The 23186-nt window shown below is 38.2% G+C and overlaps 2 protein-coding genes across 2 annotated transcripts; both read left to right on the forward strand.

Annotated features, from left to right (window-relative positions):
* The first annotated feature begins 13481 nt into the window (after window positions 1-13481).
* LOC113594437 (keratin-associated protein 26-1) lies at window positions 13482-14426 on the forward strand. Its single transcript, XM_027041808.2, has one exon. The coding sequence runs from the start codon at window positions 13519-13521 to the stop codon at window positions 14155-14157; it is 639 nt and encodes a 212-aa protein (XP_026897609.1). The 5' UTR covers window positions 13482-13518; the 3' UTR covers window positions 14158-14426.
* A 6601-nt stretch (window positions 14427-21027) lies between these two features.
* Window positions 21028-22921, forward strand: LOC106988640 (keratin-associated protein 24-1). The gene has a single exon (XM_015087108.3). The coding sequence runs from the start codon at window positions 21046-21048 to the stop codon at window positions 21799-21801; it is 756 nt and encodes a 251-aa protein (XP_014942594.1). The 5' UTR covers window positions 21028-21045; the 3' UTR covers window positions 21802-22921.
* The last annotated feature ends 265 nt before the right edge of the window (window positions 22922-23186 follow it).

Raw genomic sequence — 23186 nt, forward strand, 5'->3', positions numbered from 1 at the left:
ATAATATTTATAAAAACACAAAAATATGCAACACACAGAAAGTTAAATAACAATATCTGGCATCCAAGAACAAATTACCAGCCATGCAAAGAAACAGGAAAATATGACCTATAATAAAGGAGAAAAATAAGTCAATCCAAATTCACCCAGAAATGGTAGAATTATTAGACACGAACGTTAAAGCAGTTAGTATACCTGTATTCCATATGGTCAAGAAGCTAGAGGAAAGATTGCTCTTGTTAAATAGAGAAATGGAAGATATAAAAAAAAAAACCCAAATGAAATTTACAGAGATGAAAACTATAATGACTGAGGTAGAAAATACAGTGAATGCCATTAGCAGAACATTGGACACTGTAGAAATAAAACAGTAATAAACTGTAAGACATAGCAATAGAAACTATCCAGAATGAAACAGAGAGAAAACACACTAAATAAGATGAACAAGCAAGATGATGTCTGAGTTCTTTCCCAGCTTTACAAATTCTGAAACATAGACAGAGCTACGAGAGAAGACAGAATTGCACCCTGCCATATTTGGCTGTAACTGACTAATTCTTGCCACTTCTGTGATTTACGAAAATCATGGGCCATCCTGCTCTTTCTACGAATTCCCTGGGGATAGTTATTCTGTTTACTGCTTCGGCTGCCACCAGTTTGCTCAACATCCGCTCAGAAGCTATACACAGCCCGTCACTACTTTCCAAAATGAATTAATAATATTCCTGTGAAGAATGGTCCAATGGTGGGTCATTTAACAGTATATACATCGCATCTCTTTCTCAAACCAGATCCTTGGCACCCATTTACTCATTCTGTTCTTATTTGGATGGATGGAGAACTCCAATATCTTATTTTTTCTTGAAAAGAAATTTAACCCTCTCCAAATCTTAAATAAACTCATCTTAGAAGGCAGTTGGATGGGCTAGAAATAGTAATTTGTTTTTTTTTTCCTGATATATTTGTGTGGCCTCAGAGAACAATAACATTTCTATTCTTTTGTTACTTGTGATATTTTATCCATGCAGAAACATGTAAATATAGTATGTTAGAGTTAAGTCAGCATTGTTTAATTCACTAAATATGGACTTGTGTACCAACTGAATAACAAAATGTAATGATAAAAATAAATGTAATAATGTAAATAACACTATTTACAATGAAACCAAATTAATTGTGTTCCGGGTATCTGATGGCAGGGATCTAACGATAGAGAATAACAACCCAGAATATTTTCTATCCAGGAATACAACAACACAGTTCAATTGTTGGTTATTGATAAATTTGAAGGATAAATCCACCCGATGGCATTAATCATGGAGACACTGGAACTTTTGCATGTATTTTGGAACTTAATTGGTTTGAGGCTCACATATCATTAGAGAACATCACTTTCCAGGATTAGAAAAGATATGTTTCCTGTGGTACCCTTTTGCTAGATTAAATCGTCAATTGTCTTATCTTAAAAATTTTTTTCCGAACGTTAATTTAAGAAGGACAGAGTAATGTTGTTAGTTACAACAGACACTTCCCGATCCAATAAAGAGAATGACTCACTTCATTTTAAGTTTATCAAAAGATCATAAAATGTGATTATAGTGCTACCGATATTATAGGGATTCCATATAAATGTCACTTTTGAATATGAGTACACGGAAGAAGATGTGTACTCGAAGCCATTGTGGAAGTTTTTTGATGTTGCAAACAGGGAGAACACTTGTTTAATTCCTAAATTCACACAAATGAGCCATGAGTTTACTTTTTAACATTTTTAAATGGGTTTTTATTTTTGAGAGCGTGCACGCACAAGCAGGGGAGGGGCAGAGAGAGACAGAGAGAGACAGAGAGAGAGACAGAATCCGAAGCAGGCTCCAGGCTCTGAGCTGTCGGCGCAGAGCCTGATGAGGGGCTCAAACTCACAAGCCCCAAGATCATGACCTGAGCAAAAGCCAGACACTGAACTGACTGAGCCACCCAGGCGCCCTGCCATGAGAGGTTTTTAGAGCATCTGGATTGTTCAGCTATTTGTGTATTCTTTTTTCAATTGTTATTTATTTTTAATTTTTTTTAATTTATATCCAAATTAGTTAGCATATAGTACAACAACGATTTCAGGAGTAGATTCTTTACTGCCCCTTACCCATTTGGCCCATCCCCCCTCCCACAACCCCACCAGTAACCCTCAGTTTGTTCTCCACATTTGAGTCTCTTATGTTTTGTCCCCTTCCCTGTTTTTATATTATTCTTGTATGTGTATTCTTAACTGAGGACTGCCCCCTCTCTTGGGGAAGGTTTGCCTCTTTCACAAGCTGCAGTTGAAAAAGCAGTGTGCTTTGGGGCGCCTGAGTGGCTCAGTCGGTTAAGTGTCCGACTTTGGCTCAGGTCATGATCTAGCGGTTCCTGGGTTCGGGCCCCGCGTCGGGTTCTGTGCTGACAGCTCAGAGCCTGGAACCTACTTCGGATTCTGTCTTTCTCTCTGTACCTCCCCTGCTCACACTCTGTCTCTCTCTCTCAAAAATAAATAAAGCTTACAAAATTAAAAAAATAAAATAAAATAAAAAGCAGGGTGTTAGCAACGTACAAGCTGAAGCTGGCTCAATCAAATGCACCTTGACCATGATTGCTGTGCCTCCTGTCTCAGAGTGTCCACAAACCTATTTCACTCACGTTGCGCTAGGTAGGCAATGGTCAGGGCCCTTCACATACGTTTTCTTTTCACTAAATCCTGAAATACACTAATGAGATAGCGTAAAATGAATGCACCCATTTGTGTGTGAGGAAAGAAAAGCTCAGAAAAGTTACACGTGAGGCTATTGGAATTAGATACTGCCAGACTCATGAGTTCTGGTTATTCGCTCTGACTCTGTATGCTAGCTCTTACTGCTTCACCATTCAAAAAGATGATCTTCATATTTTTGAGAATTAGGGACGAGAACACAATTCTACAAATCTATTATTTTCCCACTTAGTATGTACCACCAAAACCATACGTCCGGAGACACAACGATATAAGTAGTCTCCCTAAATGAAACTCCTCAAGGAACTTGTAAAGTCCGTTTACCCAAATGATGTGGTCGAGATTGAGCTATATAGTTCAGTAACATTACTAAGCTAAAACGTTTTTCTTTTTGGCAGTCTAGTCTAGGAATTTCCACATTCTTGCCATATAGAAAGACATTCTGAGTCCAAATAATTGGACAAAGAAACAGAAAATTTGGAAAACAATTCAACCACAAATTCGATTTTCTTTCCTAATTAAGTCATCATAAAATATAAATTATTTCAAAAGGGTTTATATGTGGAAGACACTCATGGAAAAATACTAATATGGAAACAGGTTATAAATGTAAATGCTCCTTTTACATGTGGAATAATATGCTGAAATTCACTTACATAAGCATCCAAGGATATATGAGCTCTCTAAGTAGCATCTATCAAAATATAGGTGTGCTAACACCTTCAGTTTCACGATAATATAAGATGGAATGTACAAGATACAGTCTTATGTATTGGGTGCGGATCTTCGCAAAGATTGTCAAAGCTTTCCAGGTCACTATTCTTCACTGGGGAAGATACACTTGAATATGACATCACATTTCCAGAAGATGAATTCGATTTTAAGTTTAGGTAGTATCTCCAAAGAAGGTGAAATAAAGTTCAATTCCCAAATTGGGAATTTTCAAGATTTATCACTTCTAAAAATATATTAATATTGTTGAGTATTTACATACATATATTTTAGTTTTATGAAAAAAAGAGCCGTGAATGAATACTCCCCCACACCCCACTTTGAGAGTTGTTTAACAGAAACTTCAAGGACTTATCAAGACTTATAAACAAACATGATTCCTAAAGAAGCAGTTGACTCACTGGGAAAGAGATTGAGCCAGGGAGATAAGATTGAGTTTGGAATGATAGTTATCTGAAGGCTGGGATTCAGATAATATATACATTATAGCTTAATGGGAGGGCTGCTTGGAAAACAACGAAAACATATTCTGATGAGATACCATAGAAATGGTTCCGAAACATGAGCAGGAGGATAGGCTATAGAGGGAGCCAACACCTAACAGCTGAGATGTATAAACTATAGGTCCAGAAAGGAACAATCATACCAACAACTGGCTGTTCCAGAAACTAAGCTTCTCATTCTTTTGGGAAGTCCTGTCAAGTTTCTATGACTTCACCCAGAGATCACGGCTCCACTGAGGTAAGTGTGGACATGCTCTCTCTTCTTCTAGAAGCAGCCTGGGTGGCAACACACTCCATGACAAATTGCCACAAGCCCTGCAGCCAACCCATGAGCGGCCAACTGACCAGTGGTGAGAACAGTGCCTGTAGCTCTTCTGGCTGCTCTTTGTTTCTAAAGTGTTCAGATCCGATCGAGGAACTAGTTGTCTTCCAATCACATCCATGATTCCAGTTCTTGCCATCTAGCATCCTGTAGATACCCTTTGAGCTGTCATCTTCCAAGTTACCAATCCTATGACCATCAACCCTTGAGCTACCTGACCTATGGTCATCGACCTCTGAGCTAGCTGACCTATAGCCGTCCACTCCTGAGCTACCTTTCCTGTAATCGTCAACCCCTGAACTACCTGTCTTATCAATGCCAACCTCTTAGCTACATGTCCAACTGCTATAGACCCATAAACTATATATACAGCAATTTTCAACCATACTCCTCTTCCTTGAGGGACTGGCAGTATCCTTATTAAATGTCATCAGGAATAGATGGAAACAACCTCCTGCTTGCTGTCTTTGAAAGATTATTTAGCTTCACATCAATGGGTATGGATCTCTTTTAATTCTATACTAAGTATCTTTTTTTTATTCAAAATATTTCTTTTATTATGGAAGCCAAATGCATAGATGTTCACTGAAGCACAATGGATATTTTATAGCTCTCATATAAGACCAGAATTTTATTTTTAATTTTTAAAAATTTTTTTAACGTTTATTTATTTTTGAGACAGAGAGACAGAGCATGAACGGGGGAGGGCCAGAGAGAGGGAGACACAGAATCCGAAACAGGCTCCGGGCTCTGAGCTGTCATCACACAGCCCGACACGGGGCTCGAATTCACAGACCGCGAGATCATGACCTGAGCTGAAGTCAGTCGCTTAACCAACTGAGCCACCCAGGTGCCCCCAGAATTTTATTTAAAAAAATTTTTTTAATATATTTATTGTCAAATTGGTTAACGTACAGTGTGTAAAGTATGCTCTTGATTTTTGGGGTAGATTCCTGTGGTTCATCTCTTACATACAAAACCCAGTGTTATACTAAGTCTTTTTAATAAGGTATTTCTTTGCTTTGGGAGTTATCACTTACTTTTATGAATAAGAAGTTTGATCTTTTCCACCTAGATGAAATTCCTTGTCTCTATTTTCTTCCTAATTAAAGTACAGCTTGGCATACAAATCATACTTTCCATGTGTCATCATTTATGTGTACCTTATTTTATGTCTAGTTATTTCCTTGGGTTATGTCACCTGCTTTAGGCAGTGATGATGATTTTTGTATTCCGGATTAATGATGGAGAGTATGGAAAGTGTCCAGAGTGTAAGAAAATGATTCATTAAAGTGACCTTGAGAAAATATTAAAGCATATGGACCAATACGACCTGGTGACTACCAAAGTATTTGTGTAATATATGGCTGTATTTGGAATTGGCTTTAGGATCCTTCAGGTGATAGTAAATTTAGTCTCGGAGGGACGCTACTGGTTAGAATAGCTTCAGTGTTGTAATAAATAAGGCCTCAAATACATAATGATTTAAACACATCCTTGTTTTTCTAATAATATTGAGCAAGGGAAGAGGTCAGCAGAGAACTCCTTTTCCATGTAGTCTTTAGAGTTAGCTGACAGACTTGACTCGAAGATGTAACTACAAAGATGGTCCTAGGAATTATATTCCACTTTAGCTAAGTATGGAATTCAGTCCCTTGGTTTATATAACCCCAGGAAAGGCTGTTACATAAAAATATAATCATGTATTCATAAAGAAAAAGGGTCCATATAATTGGTAAAGCATCTAATATTTTCTGGAACAGGGACTAATTTGAGATAGATTTGGGTAGAAAAAGAAAATTCCCACCTACTGCCACATTATATCTAAAGTTCCAACCGTGAGGGCACCTGGGTGGCTCAGTGGGTTAAGCGTCGACTTCGGCTCGGGTCACCATCTCGAGGTTTGTGAGCTCGAGCCCCACGTCAGGCTCTGTGCTGACAGCTCAGAGCCTGGAGCCTGCTTCGGATTCTGTGTCTCTCTCTCTCGCTCTCTGCCCTTCCCCCCACTCACACTCTGTCTCTCTCTGCTTCAAAAGAAACATTAAAAACATGTTTTCATAAAAAAATAAAGTTCTGACTGTGAAAAAAAATGGTTTGCAGAATTCAGATATTTGATGCTCCTGTTTCAGTGTGCCAAATCCTGTTGTGTTCAATATTATTTTCAACTTGCACTGTAACTACAGGAATACTGTCTAGTTTCCTAAAATTACTGTGGAATTTAAAATTCCAGTTTCTCGGTTGCTCATCTCAACTTAAAGCTCTCATATCCTACTAATATGACCCTTTGCTAAATCAATTTGTAGTCCGTAATCAGGCATTATGGCCTGATTTTAATCAGCCCTGATATAGTGTGCACTATTCATGGGGGGCACAGAGAATGTCAGTCACTTCTTTATATTACCATGTTAATCCTCATCACCACTCTCTTGTGCCAAAACTATGACTGTTTTTATAAGCAAGAAGACTTAGGTTCAGAAAAAGTTGCCTAACTGTATATATATAGATAGATAGATGTGTGTGTGTGTTTGTGTGTGTGTGTGTGTGTGTGTGTAGTTTCAAGGAATAGTTGAAATTCAAATCCACATCTGTCTGTTGTAGAAACTTATGTCTTGTTTTGCAATCGTTTGAGTTTCAAATGTTCCAGTTTTCCTGTACCTTATTTTATGTCTGGTTATTCCCTTGGGTTATGTCAAATGCCTTATGCAATGTTGATGATTTATAGAAAAATTATAGAAGGAAGGAAAATTATAGAAAAAATATAATTTATTCCACATTTCTGTTGCCAGACATTTTATAAATATTAACCTTAATCTTTGCCACAAATTGAGAAGTCTTATCTTTGCCTTACTGATGAAGAAACAGGCTCAGTAAGATTAAAGTTCTAGCCTAATATCTCATTACTAATAAGTGAGAGAGTCCAAATTTGAATTCAAAACAATATTTTTCTTCCTACATGTAGCTGAATGCTAACATTACCCTGTTGATGGTTTGATATATCATTGAATTTTGATTTTGTTGCTGGTTCCCAAAGAGAAAAAAAAAGAAGACAAATCAAATAGCAACAGTGCTGAGAATTGAAATTCAATATAATTGAATGGCTGAGTCTATAGGAATGATAAATTTGCTTTGTAAACATAAGAAATATGTCACTAATTCTATCAACTATCCATTTTGATATGATTCTTTCCATTCCTACTTACAAAATATAAGCTGGTATGGGAAAATGAGATTAGCTAATAAATATAAAAAGCATATTTCGGCTGTGAAATACCTTTCAATTTACTGGAAGCCTCTGTCTTGGAATGCTGTAGTCAACCCCAAGAACATTCAGACCACTTTGCTATGTCCATACTTAACAGTATCTGAATCAATTACTCATATAATTTTTTTTTTCAATTCTATAGGTGCATAAAGTAAATTACGGAAATTTTTTAAAGAAGAGATGACTTTCTCCATTCATTGCTATATTCAAAACGTATCTATTAGATAAAACTATGAGACGTGCGCTATTCTATTTTTGTAATACACCAGTGAACAAATAGGACTGATTCCTGTCCTCACGGACCTTGACATCTAGTAAAGTTGATGATCAAAGAACTTATAAATAAGTAATTGAATATATAATTAGAACTCACAATAGTTATTATGAAAGAAATTAATTAAGTTCAGCCATAGAGAATATAAAAGTTGGATAGAGGGGTTGCAAGTGAGATTGGATGGGCTGTGGGATCCTCTCTGAGTAGTGAAGTCCTAAGACCTGGACGATGAAAAAAAAGCAGCTGTACAAAGAGCGAAGGAAACACAGCTCAGAAATAGGAAACGACGTGTGCCGGAACCAATGATCACATGCGTTTGGTAAGCTTGGTAAGAAAGTGACAGGAAATCGGTGTGGCTAGTGTGTTGAGGAGCAAGAGGAAAGAAGAATGAAATGAGATTCTGGAGGCAGACAAGGTCCTGGAATGCGCATCTTTCATTTTATTCTCAGACATGGAAAGATTGCTAAAATTTTAAATCAGAGAATGACACTTGTTCTAAATATATTATTCTGGACTTCCAATTTCTAGTCTGGCATATGATGAGCTTGGAAGCTGTTGTTGTGGAGCAATTATAAAAAAGTGTAACATTCGTGTAAGGTGAATGCCAGGAAAAGAAAGAGAGAAAGGAATAGAAGAAATATGTGAAGCAAGAAGGACTGAGAATTCTCCCAAAATTAATGATAAACACAAAAGCACAGATAAAGGAAGCTCAGAGAACACAGTGCAGATAATGTCAAAATATCTACAACTTAGGCATATAGTACTCAACCTGCCAAAATCAAAGGAAAATCTTAAAAGAAGCTGGAGGAAAGAAAAAGGAGCAAGAATGAGAATTACCTCAGACATGTTTTCAGATACTATGCAAGGGGGAAAAAAAGTGGAGTAGGGGCGTCTGATGGCTAGGTCGGTTACGTGTCCAACTCTAGATTTCGGCTCAGGTCATGATCTCATGGTTCATGAGATCAAGCCCCGCATTGGGCTCTGTGCTGACAGCACGGAACCTGCTTGAGGTTCTCCCTCTCCCTCTCTCTCTGCCCCTCACCTGGTCATGTTCTATTTATCTCTCAAAATAAATAAACTTAAAAAAAGAAAAGAAAAGGAAAAGATGGAATGCAATATCTAAGGTGCTGAAAGAAACAATGCACCAACCTAGAATTCTGGATGTAGCAAGAGTATCTTTCAAACTGAAGGAGAAAGAGAGATTTTGTCAGACAAAAATTGACGAAATTTATCATCAGCAGGATTCCCTTGCAAGAAATAAAAGAAATCCTTCACAATGAAGGAAGATTATATAGGTCAGATATGTAGATCTACATAAAGAGAGGGAGAGTCTTAGGGAATGAATGAATGAATGAATGAATGAATAACTATCACTCTGCCCAAGTGTAAGGAACAAGTTAGAAGGATGAGGGGTGGAAGCAGGTAAGGCAGTTGTAGAGTTGCAAGAATAATGACAGCTTGGAGAAACTGAAATGCAGAAGCATAAGCGGATCGAAGCAGACACAGTTGAGTTATACCTAGAAGAAAAAATCTCCTCACTTGCTTATTGTTGGTAAATCGTAAGGGAAAGGAAAGAATCAAGGCTGATATGGTGATCTTTGGCTTAAGACACCAGGTAACTAATTTTTCAATTACTAAGATGGGAAAGTATATGAGAGGAAATTTTGAGGAATGAAATCACGATCTCCACTGAGGGTTCTAAATCTGGCTGACAAAGAAAAGTCATCAAAGGGAGGATGTCAAATGAGCATCTGATATTAACAACAAATCTTAATATAAAAAATAAGTGATTTATTCAGCATTCAGAAGTGTTTATTGATCCTCTACTGTGTCCAAGAAACTGGCAGCTGGTGATGTTGATAAAAATAAGACATAGTTTCAGGGTGCCTGGGTGGCTCAGTCAGTTAAGTGTTCCACTCTTGATTTGGGCTCAGGTCATGATCTCATGGTTCATGACATCAAGCCCCATGTCAGGCGCTGTGCACTGACAGTGTGGAGCCTGCATGGGATTCTGTCTCTCTCTCTTTCTGCCCCTCCCGTGAACACTTTCTTTCTCTCTCTCTCTCTCAAAATAAATAAGCATTAAAAAAAATTCTCTGACCCTGACCTCAAGCAAGTCAAAGTTTTACAGGATAGAGAGGCTTTAAGCAAATAGATACAATATCATAAGTGCATTAATTATTTTGCAAATTAAGTTCCATAGAGGAAGGAAAAAGAAAGCAAAATGAAGAAAATGGCCTTAGGGAGCATTCATTTCCTGGTATGACTCATAGTTCGTATTATTTGCCTACTGTATGCATTAGAATTGTTAGATTATTTCACTAAAATGTGGCAATGACGTCCTGGATACAGCTACTAAATCCTTGAGCCCGGATTGTTTGTTCTGGGCCAAGTTGATATACATATGACATGAACAAAGAAATTGAAAATTTCCATGTTGGGGTCATATGAAGAAAATTACAGTATTTCTAAGAATAAGTCATGGTTGAAAAAGCAGACTCTTTCCCTATCTGTACACAACCAGGACAATTAGGCCAATATGAAAATGATTTCCAAGTCTTATGTTAACATGGGGGAAATCAAATGGAATGTTTAAGACATCATGCCTGGAAGTGAATAAAGAGAGGCAGAAATACAGTGGGATAGTGTTTCTGGATCTGCTGTAAAAATGCACTATTGGGTCACCTGGGTGGCTCAGTCAGTTAAGTGTACGACTTCGGCTCAGGTCATGATCTTGCAGTTTGTGAGTTCAAGCCCCATGTTGGGCTCTATGCTGACAACTCAGAGCCTGGAGCCTGCTTCGGATTCTGTGCCTCCCTCTCTCTCTGCCCCTGCCATGCTCGTGCTCTCTCTCTCTCAAAAATAAGAATAAACATTAAAAAAAAAAAAAAAAGAATGCACTATCATTCCCAGGAGGCACAATAAAGAAGAGTGTTCCAGAGAGGAGAAGCTTGTGCAAGTCTCGGGGATTCAAAAAGCAGAGTTTAGGGTATTTTGAATATTTACATAAAATCAAAATATGGGGGTTCTGGAATAGAATAATGAACTCTAATGAAACCCTAATGAACATAGTTCACTCTAATGACATCCAAAGTAAGTATGGAGAATGTATTAGACTTACGGACTCTAAATAAAAATTAATTAATTAATTGAAAGTGTTAATTAACTATTATGTGAGAATGAAAATATCACAAATTCTCAGATGTGATTTTCATTATGTTGGTTACTTCATCATATCTCCAAGCAATCATCTCTAACAAATATAGAATTTTTCAGTTTTTTTTTTCCATTTCAGGCTCTTGAGACCACATAGAAGTGTAACAAACATAGCGAAACCCTCTGTAGACATTGACAGGAATTACAAATAATAAATTAGGACACATGTCTGCTAGGTGTATTATACTCTCCTGCATTTGTCATAAAGGTGTGATAACTAGTTGGTGACACTGGGCTTCCCTCAGGTACATGTCCTGCATCTAACTTACATTTTAATTACTGATGACGATTAATGATGGGATCGCATTCAGTCTGATAACTGTAACCTCAACAGTGTCCCAGTTATCAAACACATTTCAATAGCAGCTCTATGAAGACCAAGTCTATTTTTACTGTGGACTAAAAAGAAAGATTTTAGTTACCTTTTTGAAACCCACATGCTGAGGAAGAGATATTATAGAATAGGGGGTTATCACTTGTTTTTGAACTTGGCAAGGAATAGAAGAAGTAAAGAGAATCTTGAATTAAACCGTGAAGAACTTAGGTGTGATGCACACACACACACACACACACACACACACACACACACAAATTTGTTGGTTGGGAGGTATCAGAGTGAGAGGAGAAACCTTTTTGGGGAGCAAATAAGAGTTTAAGAGATTTCATTTATCTGTAAGGGTTTAAAGCTCTTAGAGGAGATAAGCAACTTATCAAATAGAGTTCTCAGACTCTCAACCCTTGATGACTTCAATATTCTCTGTTATTGTCTACCAGGAACAGGCCTCACGCTGATGGGAAGTCATCTGAGACTTTCTTTGTGGAAGAATGTGGTAAACCGACTTGGACCACATGAGAGGTCAAATATTTCTTCTTCCACTACCTGAAACAAAAAAGGTTGAAATTCAGGGGAATAACTGTAGCATTTCACTGGCACCAAATGTCGTGTCTTCTGTGATGTTTTTAAAAAATAAAATATTTAGAAAATGTATATCCCAAAGGTGGTCATCCCACCCCCTCCCCCTGTGCATGCTTGCATGGGTATATGAAATCTCCTTACTTTTACTTGGAAAGCTCTACAAGCATTCTAAAATATATTTCCTCAGGGAAAAAAATTCATCAGTCCTCTAGACTCTTCAATAGATAATACAGGGACAATGGGCATTGGTGGGAAAACAGGGTTGTGCAGAGTGGAAGTGACTTCATGACCACTGATGTCACCATGCCTCACTAAGGCCATGTTCCCCAAAGGAATGGGGACGGTAGTGTGATAGGAAAGCATCTACCAAAAGGATCATCGAGTTACTGCTTGGAATGTTTATCTTTCTACACTTATTCTCAACTACAACATCTTTGACCTGCTGAGTAGCAGCTTGAAAGAAGATATTTCTGGTTCTGAATGACTACTGACCCAAGGAAAAAGGTATCTATAGGGATTAACTCACATTTAGGGGGAATAGTCCAAAATAAGGCCCAGAGTTTGTTCCTTACATGGTGTCCAAGTAAGAACTATTCAAACGTCTTTCTTCAGGTGACATTAAAATATTTCTTAACCTTCATTCGCTTTACATCTATGAAGCCTGAGGTGTCTTAGTAAATTTTCTCAGGTGAAGATGTGCATTAATTCTGGAATGCAGGCACACAAGCTGATGACTTTTTATATAGTGTTTATCTTCTTAGTTGAAGGCCACCAACAGACCTGGATGACATTGTTACTAGTAAAAGTAAGTATGTCATCAGTGTTACCATGGAGAAATATTACACACATTCCCTCCAGGTTTTGGAAATCAAACCCAACTTTAAACATGAAGAATACCAAGTTGTCAGGGTGGAGCTCTTTAAAATGTACTCTAAGATTTTACCTAAATCTGGCTGTCAGGACAAATACACAGAGAAAAATACCACATAATTAAATTCTCAGCTGAGTGTTAAAAATAGGGAATAGTATGAGGTTTTTCATATGCAATATCCAATAAGTTTTGATATGTAGGGTCTACTTCAGTACATTACATAATTCCTCCCAGTGTTGTAACATTGGGTCTCTTCTTCAAAGATGGAGACTATATGCCATCCTAACCATGTTTCTTCTCGTGGGTAATGACTGGGGTAAACATCCATTCAACTGGACTCCTTTTAATCAAGCATTATTGAGGAGTGGGGACAGAAGCAAAACAGGTCAAGTACACAGGTGATTGTATCATACATTCTCAAGCCTGATAACAGGGGAAAGATTAGGATTGTAGGTATATAGGACAGGCAAACTGGACTTATTTTATGGAAGAGTGGGAAGTCGTCATCACAGGCAGCACAACAATGAACTAATGAGTTGTTATGATGCTAACTGATCTAAAATATGAGTAGGAGGAGAGTCTTGGCATGTACCACCAAGGTATATAAGCAAACCGGTCTAGTTTCATGCAGACCTAGACAAGGTACTCTTCACTGCTTATCTGGACTCTTTACTTCAGATTCACCATGCCATCCAACATTCGCTCTTCTGGAAACTGTGGTTCCCCCTATCTTGGGAGTCACTGCCGTGTTCCTGTTACCTCATCCACTACTCTCTATGCTGCTGGTATGAACTGTGGTGATGCTCTCTCCTTGCCCAGCCAAAACAGAACATGGCTACTGGACAACTTCTCAGAGACATGTGGTCAACCTTCCAGCTACCAACCATCCAGCTGTGTGCCCAGAGACTATAAAATTTCTTGCTACCCCTCTACTACGTACTGTACCTTCAGGTCCTGCAGAGGAACCAGTTTTTTTCCCATCAGCTCTTATCTTTCCAGCTCCTGTCAACCGTCAATGCATAATAGACCTCAGAACTGTTTGTCTAGGCATTCCCGCTCCCAGAACCACCTCTCTTATGGCTATCAGCCACAGAACTTCATCTCCTGTGGATATCGACCTCTGAATTTTGTTTCTGGCACCTGTAATCCTGTGAGATATCTCTCCTATGGCTGTCAACCTTTCGGTTACGCGTCCAGCAGCTTCAGACCCCTGAAGTATGTGTCTAATAGATTTCAACCTGTTCGCTACATACAGAACAGTTTCCAACCAGCTTGTTCTTCCTTTGGGACTCGGCCATCTCCATTTATTAGAAGATCATGCTGAATTGTCACTCTAGCATCTTGCTAGAGAGCTTTGCAAAGACGTATCATCTTCAGGTTGATAGATTGTTCTTAGGTTGATGGCCTTTGTGCTTTTAGTTCAGTTATTGTTTTAACCCGTACTCTTACTTGATCAAATTCTAAGTGATTTTAATTGTTTGTTTATTCACTAGAATACTCTTGTTATCAGGCTTCTTGATTTCTATGCCATTAACATGTTCTTATGTAAAAAAAAAAGTTTTCATGGTTATCTCTAAATAAACTTGCTTCAAATAATTCAGAAAACAGTATTTTTTAATTCTTTATTATCCTTCGTGAAGTTAAAGCCTTTTAGTTTCACTAAACCAAGTATATTTAAAGAAAAAAAGAGTGCCTTAAAAAAAAGCAAGCAAGATAGATATTTTTGAGGTCATGAAGATTCTTTAGTCAGGACACACGGTGTTTTATCACAGTAACTAAGAACTTCAAAATTCCAGACACTTAAAACTCCAGTGGTTTATTTATCATTCATGAACACACTCATTGTTCCATATCCAAAATCATTCTCATTCTGGGATGTAGGAGTAGAGAGCCTACACAATAGTAAATATTGCCAGTAGAGTCAGGGATAACATAGAGAATCACCCCTGACTCTCTCTATATATCCTTTAATATATCACGGACAGAGTAAGTTACAGTGTTCGCTTTTGCCTTCTGGGATTAACCACCAAAGTGTTGCATAAATTTTAATTCTGAACGATGGAGAACACCCTCTTGAATTAAGAATCTATTTTTATTTTATGAAGAGGGAATCTATTTTTCCCTCTTGAATTAAACCTAATAAGTCCTTCCACCAGACCCTCATGGATTTTTACATAGGGAACATTGTTACTTTGAACTTCTTTCTCTCTTTTATATATGTATTAACTAATTAATTCAGTTCTTCCATGTGATCAGTGAGAACTTGCTCGTCTTATGAGCAACTTCTCGTATCTACCATACTGATACTTCCAATATGCCACCATACCACTACAGAGTCAGTAATCTCCAATGAACACAACTATCAAAACATTATTTTCCCTAGTTTTACACATAAAAAAGCCAAATAGGGCAAGCAATTTTCCCAAAGACTCCGTTAAGTAGGATTCCAGACTTTCCTATATTCTCCATATTATCTATAGAATTTTTCATTTAGGAAATGACCAATCTGGAAACTTCTAAGTTGTCAATAACTTGACAACCGTGATCTGCAACTCTACAACTGCCAAGCCTAAACTGCACACAAAACTATTTCTCTGCTTCAGCTACAGCCCCACCCTTCTCTCTGGGATGCTGACTCATTTTAATGGCATTTTAATGACATATTCGCTTACCTCCTCTCTGGGGGTCTTCTTTCTTATATAGATGTGAGGAAATGTCTTCAACTTATTCAGTTTCTCTAAATTGAATTGTGTGTGTGTGTGTGTGTGTGTGTGTGTGTGTGTGTTTTCAATATACAACTTATATAGATGGTAACCTACTCTAGTACTTTCCCCCTTTTCTTCCTCTCTTCCTTCCTTCCTCCTTCCCTCCCACCACCCTCTCGTTCCTTCTCTTCTTTCTTTCTTTCTTTCTTTCTTTCTTTCTTTCTTTCTTTCTTTCTTTCCTTCTTTCTTTCTTTCTCTCTGATGGGCTCTTAGAAAATACAGTAGGTTTTAGAAGAGATCCAATGATAATAATAATGAAGGTAATATTCAATAATAATACTAATAGAGATTACAGGCTGATGATAATGATAAAAGTTAACATCAACTACATATGAACTATATTTCATAACCTTTGCCCGACTAACTCATTTAATCCTCATACTTATCTATGGAGAAAATACTATTATTATTAACTCCACTTTGAAGGTGTGGACATTGAGTTATGGAAACATTTGGTAGTTAATTGATATTCTAAGTGAGCATCAGAGATAGAAATCTGAGTATTGAGCCTTTATTCTTTTTTTTTTAATTTTTTAATGTTTACTTATTTTTGAGACAGAGAGAGACAGAGCATGAACAGGGGAGGGTCAGAAAGAGGGAGACACAGAATCTGAAACAGGCTCCAAGCTCTGAGCTGTCAGTGCAGAGCCTGACGCGGGGCTCGAACTCACAGTCTGCGAGATCATGACCTGAGCCAAAGTCGACCACTTAACTGACTGAGCCACCCAGGCACCCCTATTCTTTTTTTTTTGTTAATTTTTTTTAATGTTTACTTATTTTTGAGAGAGACAGAGACAGAATGCGAGTGGGTTAGGGGCAGACAGAGAGAGAGGGAGACACAGAATCCGAAGCAGGCTCCAGGCTCTGAGCCGTCAGCACAGAGCCCGAAGCGGGGCTCGAACTCACGAGCTGTGAGATCATGACCGGAGCTGAAGTTGGACGCTCAACCGACTGAACCACCCAGAAGCCCCGAGCCTTTATTCTTCACTGCATATGCAGTCTTCTAGGAATTAATTCATAACCGTGGCATAGAAGAATATAGTTTAAATGAGAGGAGCCATTAGTGATCTCTTCTGAAGCAAAGCGTTTGTCATAACTACATGGGGTAGGACTGTTCACTTATGGCATTACCTTTTCAAAAAGACAGGATTATTGCAGGCGTCCATTTGCAACATCAAAGTAAATTAACAATAATAATTTTTTTCTTAAGTCTAATGGGTGACTGGAATTTTTTTAAATTATAGCTTTAGAAAATTAGAAGGAAAAGTAACATTTGATTTGCATCTTCTGTGTGCCAAGCGCTGTCTTCAGTATTTTCACACTTTTTATCTCATTCTATTCTCACCACCGTCCTGCAAAGCAGGTGCTATTAGCTCTGGTTTTATGTAAGAAGGTCCTGAGGTACCGAGGGAGAACCATTTTCTAAGGTTACACGGTAATAAATATGTTTCCAGAGTACTTAGTAAGAGGGTGACTCATAACTCATGAAGACACAGTCTTGACAGCTCCGTCCCAAAATGTTTAACTCCCACTCACCAGCATCTCATTATATTCTTACAATGTTTTCCTGAAAAAGGAAGCACAAATCAGACTCAGGTTTCTATCTTGCCACTCGCTTGTGTCATCATTTCAAAAGTGCTTCATCATTTACTCCTATTTCCTAAATTTTTAATTTTGCTCATCTGCCCTTCAGCTGCTGAAACACTTAATGATCTGTGAAACCAACACGGTACATGTAGCTACAGTCTTCACCATTTTAGGCTACTACTGCTAAATTTAGGGATCGTTTGAACTCAGCAGTTACAATTGAATTACTGCATAAGGGTGGGTTGGCGTACGTTTTGTTTTTTTTTTTTTTTAAATCCTGGCACAGCTCTTGCATCATTTAATAGCACTGGGGCAAGTGGAATTAGAACACAAATATATACGTGGTGGCAAAAAGAGAAGATAAAAATTCTATCATGACTTAAAAGGCTAGAAGGTGACCTCCATTATTTTCTTTAAGGGCCATTTACTGGAAAATTTAGCTTTCTTTGATCTTCTGTGTTTACCCTAAAGGATTTTTAACCTTTGGAAAAAATTGGGAAAGAGTTCCATAACTCTTTTTTAATGAGTTCCAAGGAATCTGCTGCCTCATTAGATAAAGGGATTTTGTTGCTTATTCTTCAGAAGGCAAAGGAATTTCTCTGAATTATCTGATGGCCAGAAAGCTTATTCCTCCTATCTTAAACTTGCCTTGGATACAAAGCCCAAACTCTACACGAAGACTCCCTAATAGAGTTATCTATGCTCCTGGACGCAATGTATTAGTTTCCTGCGGCTACTGGGAATTAATGGAGGAAAGATCTTTTTAGTAATTCAGTGGAAATAGAGTAAGCTGCATGCCTCTCCAAAGGACATGCTGCCCTCAGAGGACAATGGCATCCACAGGACTAATGGTTTTTACTTTCTATGAAAACTAACCATTATGATGAGCTTACTTGCTCTGCTGCTGGTACTATCCTTACCATGTCTTGCCAAGATGAAGACTAAAATAGAAGACAATTCTATAGAGGCATCATGTGCACAGCATGGTGGGTAAATGGGTTGCACTGGCTACCTACGGCTGCCGTGGGTATGTAAGAAAGTAAAACAGAAATGCAAACGAAACGAGTTGATCCAACATGGATGGACCTAGAGGGTATTTTGCTAAGTGAAGTAAGTCACACGGGGAAGACAAATACCACATGATTTTACTTAGGTGTGGACTCTGAATACCAAAACAAATGAATGAACAAACAAACAAAGACAGACTCATAAATACAGAGAACAAACTAGCGATCGCCAGAGGGGAGGGGTCTGGGGGAGGTGAGTGCAATAGGTGAAGGCAATTAAGAAGCACAAACTTCTAGCTGTAAAATAAATATGTCAGGGGGTGAAAAGTACAACATAGGAAATAGAGCCAGTAGTATTGTAATAACCCCGTATGGTAACAGATGATAGCTACACTTATCCTGGTGAGCGGAGTGTAACAAATAGCATTGTCGAATCACTATGGAGCATACCACACCCGGAACTAATTTAACACTGTATGTCAAACTATACCTCAGTTTTAAACAATGAGAGGACCTGAGCTAACTCTGCTTTTGCAAATGTCCACATTCCATTGTGTAGAAGCTTATTGTACCCACATAAATGTAAAGATGTTGTAAAGTCTCCTGCTCTGAATATTGGTTATGCTATGTGATGTTCTACATGTTTTCTGTTGGATTTACACTAGTGTGAATGATATTAATTTAAAATACCATCGAATGCTAGGTTGGAAGGGGAGGACGCAAGCTTTACAGCTGACTGACTTATTAGTTTTCATTCCCTCAAATCTGCCTCAAGGAAGCCTGAAAATAAGACTAGAGGTGCCACAGAAAAATCCAGAAATAAAGCTCCATCGACCTCTGAACTTTTCTATATACCACTAGGATTCAGTAACTCAGTGGGAAGTTGGCCTTCAACTGCCTTATATATTTTATTTCCTCTTCGGCCTGCCTCAGGACTTAACATTTCTGCACAAAATCCCAGGACACTCTGTAGCCGAACGATTTGCCGAAAATATGGTCCCCTGATCTTGACCCTTTTTACAAGACAGCAAAACATGTTTATTAAAGAGTTGTTTACAGAATAAACCCATCACCTTACAAAATAAGTACTGAGAGAAACATGGAGAAAACTCAGGCTGAGAAAAATGTTTGGAGAATATCTGCATGCTTAAACCGGTGTGCATTTAAAAATTTAGCTGAGAAGCAGAGAACAGGAGGAGAAATCTAATTGTCTTCTGTAAGGATCGTGTCTTTTAAAAACTATCCCTATACTTATCTTACTTCAATAAGTTGGTTCTGTCCTCCGCCCGAACTCATCACTGTTAATAAATGCATTCCTGTTTCCAATTCAATGTAAGCTCAAAGTTTGAATTGTAGTTTATGTTTTCAAGAACAAAATGTCAATTCTTTAGTTTGAATTAAAATCTTAAAAATTGTCCATCATCTTTCACCATAAGGAGTGTAAGTGTTATCTAAGTACAGTAACTATAGGGAATATATAACTTATTCAAATAAGTTTTTTAAACATAAGTTATTCTCTTTTGTGGGTATGGACAAAGAATAACTCTTCAACATAAAAATAAAATAAAGTCTATGTGCAAAAAAAAAAGCAAATCGAGAATAAATAAAACTTTTTTTTGCAAGAAATGTAGAAAAATGTTATACATCTGGCAGGAATTGAGCTTTACAGCAGACCAAGAGATGTATGATGTATAATCTTAGTCAATTAGGAAGGCATAATCCTGAGAAACTGGTCTTCTTTGATACTACATATTGCAGACGTTCTTTAAGAAAGAAATCTTGGGGCACCTGGGTGGCTTAGTCAGTTACACATCTGACTCGACTCTTGTTTTAGGCTCAGGTCATAATCCCAAGGTTGTGGGATCGAGCCCCACGTTGGGCTCTGCACTGAGCATGGAGCCTGCTTAAGATTCTCTCTCTCTCCTTCTGCCCTTCTGCCCTGCTCACGCACTCTGTCTCTCTAAAATAAGAAAGAAGAAGAAGAAGAAGAAGAAGAAGAAGAAGAAGAAGAAGAAAAGGAAGGAAGGAAGGAAGGAAGGAAGGAAGGAAGGAAGGAAGGAAGGAAGGAAGGAAAAGAAAGAAAGAAAGAAAGAAAGAAAGAAAGAAAGAAAGAAAGAAAGAAAGAAAGAAAAGCATCTCATGGAAGTCTTGGTTACTTAGCAACCACTGATCCATAAATACAAATTAGGTCACTAAGTCTCACTTGGATTGCTGTGAGTCTTACAGGTGAAATTCTCCAAATACATCAGATGAGAAATCATCACCAATGCATGGCTTGGCACAGTTAAGAATATAGTACATATTTTGGGGAAACAATTCTTTCTCTTAACAGTTCAGTGCCTTACTCCTTCTTTTAAGCAACAGTAGTGAGACAGCCAAAGTATTCAGCTAAGCTCACAAGATAGGATTAAGTACTGCACTATTTTGCAGTAGTCAAAAGAATGGAAAAGCACAGGTTGCTTGTTTTGCTTGAATCCTTGTTCACCCTTTAATAACCGTGCTGCAGAAGCCCATACACATGTGAACTCTTGTTAACCACCTATTGGCAGATGAGAGTTTGCTTATGAACATTAAAACCACTATTCACTGAAGCTGTGGTCTAAAGACAATGAGTATTGGGTGATGATCAAAGTGACGATGATAAATACCTTGAAGGATCAAAATAAACTTATTTTTATAAGAGGGCAAAGACATCAGCAGATGTAGTGAAACAACACACATAATAAGATGTTGGTGTGTTCTTCCAGGCAGTGAGGAGGAAGAGAGTCTGGAGAGGTTGCAGACAATCTCCAGGAAGGATATAAAAAGTCCGCAGGCCATAGCAGCAGCATACCTTCACAGCCATCACTGAGCATGCAGTCAGGCTCCATGTCTCTCCTGGGCTATCCTGGGGATTGCAATGGAACATCCTACAGAACTCACTGTTACATCCCAGTGACTCCTTCTGTTGCTCTTTGCTCCAGTGATGTAAGCCCTACCTTTGGGCTCTGCTTACCCAGCAGCTACCAAGGAAATCTCTGGCTCCTGGATAACTGCCAAGAAACGTATGATGAAACACCAAGCTGTGAATCTCCCAGCTGTGAGCTCAAGACCTGTACTGCAAGTTGTACAAACTCCTGTGTGCCCTGCAACTCTCCGACAGTGGGCAACGTTGGCAGTGCCTGTGAAACTACCAACATTGGCTCCGACCCCAGCTGCAGCCCACGCACTCAGACCAATGGGTACGTATCTGATTGCTACGCACCCAGCCAATGTGCATCTAAAGCCTGCCAGACCCTCAGCAATGGCTTCAAATGCTTTGGGCAACTCAATTGCTTGTCCAACAGTCTCAGGCCCCTAAACTACTGCAGACTGGGTAGCTCGGGGTATAGAAGCTATCAAAATCTTGGCTTCATACGCAGTGGCTTCTCACCATCGTGTTATATCCCCAGAAGCTGCCAATTCCAAAGCTATTTGATGAGAAGTTCCCGATATCCAAGTTATGGACCTATGAGCTGCCAACCGCTGAGATATTTTTCTAGAAACTTCCAGTCTCTGAGCTACATACCAAGTACCTTTCCTCCTCTGAGGTATTTATGCAGTAGTTGCAGACCTCTGAGTTGCTATTGATCAACCAATTGCATTTGTGACTACTGGAAATTGTCCAGTGGGGCATATTCTACCAAGTGGTCATCTTCTCTAATATTCTGCTGAATTACTTCATGCGTCCTAAGAATCTTATTATGTTACCTCAAATACAACTCTAGGACTGTTAAACCACAATCATCATCACTTGCTAGCTTTTTTTTTCTGTTGCTTTGTTAATGTCTCTTGTGTTGGGACCTGACCCTGAAGGTAGTATTGTTCTGCGATTGACTATGATGGATGCACTGAAGAGATTCCACATAAAATACAACCATTGCCAGCTTTCTTATTGTGACTGTTGCTCTCAATTGTCTGCCAGTGGGAGTATCCCCTACCTTCTTGATAAAGAAGGGTCTTTTTGGTTTGACTAATGATTTCAGCATGTTCTTTTAGATTGTTTTGCTTTTCATCAATAGTTTTGTGGACTGCTTAACTAGCATCCTGCTAATGAGCTAAGAGAGAGCATTGCCTTAGATAAGCTATGCTGAGCTATTTCACCCATCCCCTACTGACTGATTATAAGGATGTGCAAGCAGCAATGTCCAACTACAGCTCAGAATCGGAAGACCTTCAGCAAATCTTCTCTTCCAAAGAAGGCCTGGAGTCCTCAATTGGCCGGCATTTGGCTTTTGTTCTCAATGCCGAGAAGAGAGACTCAGGAGTAGCAGCACAAGAATTGTTTGTTGAAAGAATGACAAAATACTCTTACAGACTGTTCATGGTTAGTGATAATCTACGTTCATGATTCTGCTATAATCCTCCCCTGCTGAATTATTGCTTTCTGATTTTAGAAAAGGTCTGGTTCGTAGTTAATAAACAAACTTCTATTGGGAAATAATGATTTTGCATTATGTTTTATTTCATATTCACTAAAGTGTTATCAATGTTCTGGGCAATATGCATAGCTTTGTAGAAACACTAGTTTCCTGTCATTTGGTTTAATAGCCTAATTAAACACATAAAAAAGATAGAATATGAAATCCTAGGACTTTTACTTGTTTTGTTCTGTTAGATTTTTAACACATTAAGTGGCATTTCTCTTAGAGTGTCTGTGAGTGATATGTATATAGAAAAATTGGGAGAAAACATTTATAAAATAAATCAATTTAATACAAATTATATAAAGCATTCAATGTATATATATTTCCCTGTGCAATATGTGTATTTATTGGTTTTGAAGATAAAGTTTGGGCTTTGGAATATATTTAATATTGAACCCAGAGAGAAATGATTTAACCTCTAAAATGTTCTCCAAAAAGTGAAAATAAAATCACCCATCTCAGTGGTAAAATTTAATATCTATCCTAAGATTTTTGTAAGTAAAAAGCAAATCATGTTTAAAGTCAATAAAATGGCCTGTGGAAATGGGA

Source organism: Acinonyx jubatus, chromosome C2, assembly GCF_027475565.1.
Source record: "Acinonyx jubatus isolate Ajub_Pintada_27869175 chromosome C2, VMU_Ajub_asm_v1.0, whole genome shotgun sequence".
In the NCBI taxonomy this organism is placed as follows: Eukaryota; Metazoa; Chordata; class Mammalia; order Carnivora; family Felidae; genus Acinonyx; species Acinonyx jubatus.

What these genes read in the sequence shown, in the direction of transcription:
- LOC106988640 (XM_015087108.3), top strand. Translation starts at nt 21,046, where the DNA reads ATGCAGTCAGGCTCCATGTCTCTCCTGGGCTATCCTGGGGATTGCAAT.
- LOC113594437 (XM_027041808.2), top strand. Translation starts at nt 13,519, where the DNA reads ATGCCATCCAACATTCGCTCTTCTGGAAACTGTGGTTCCCCCTATCTT.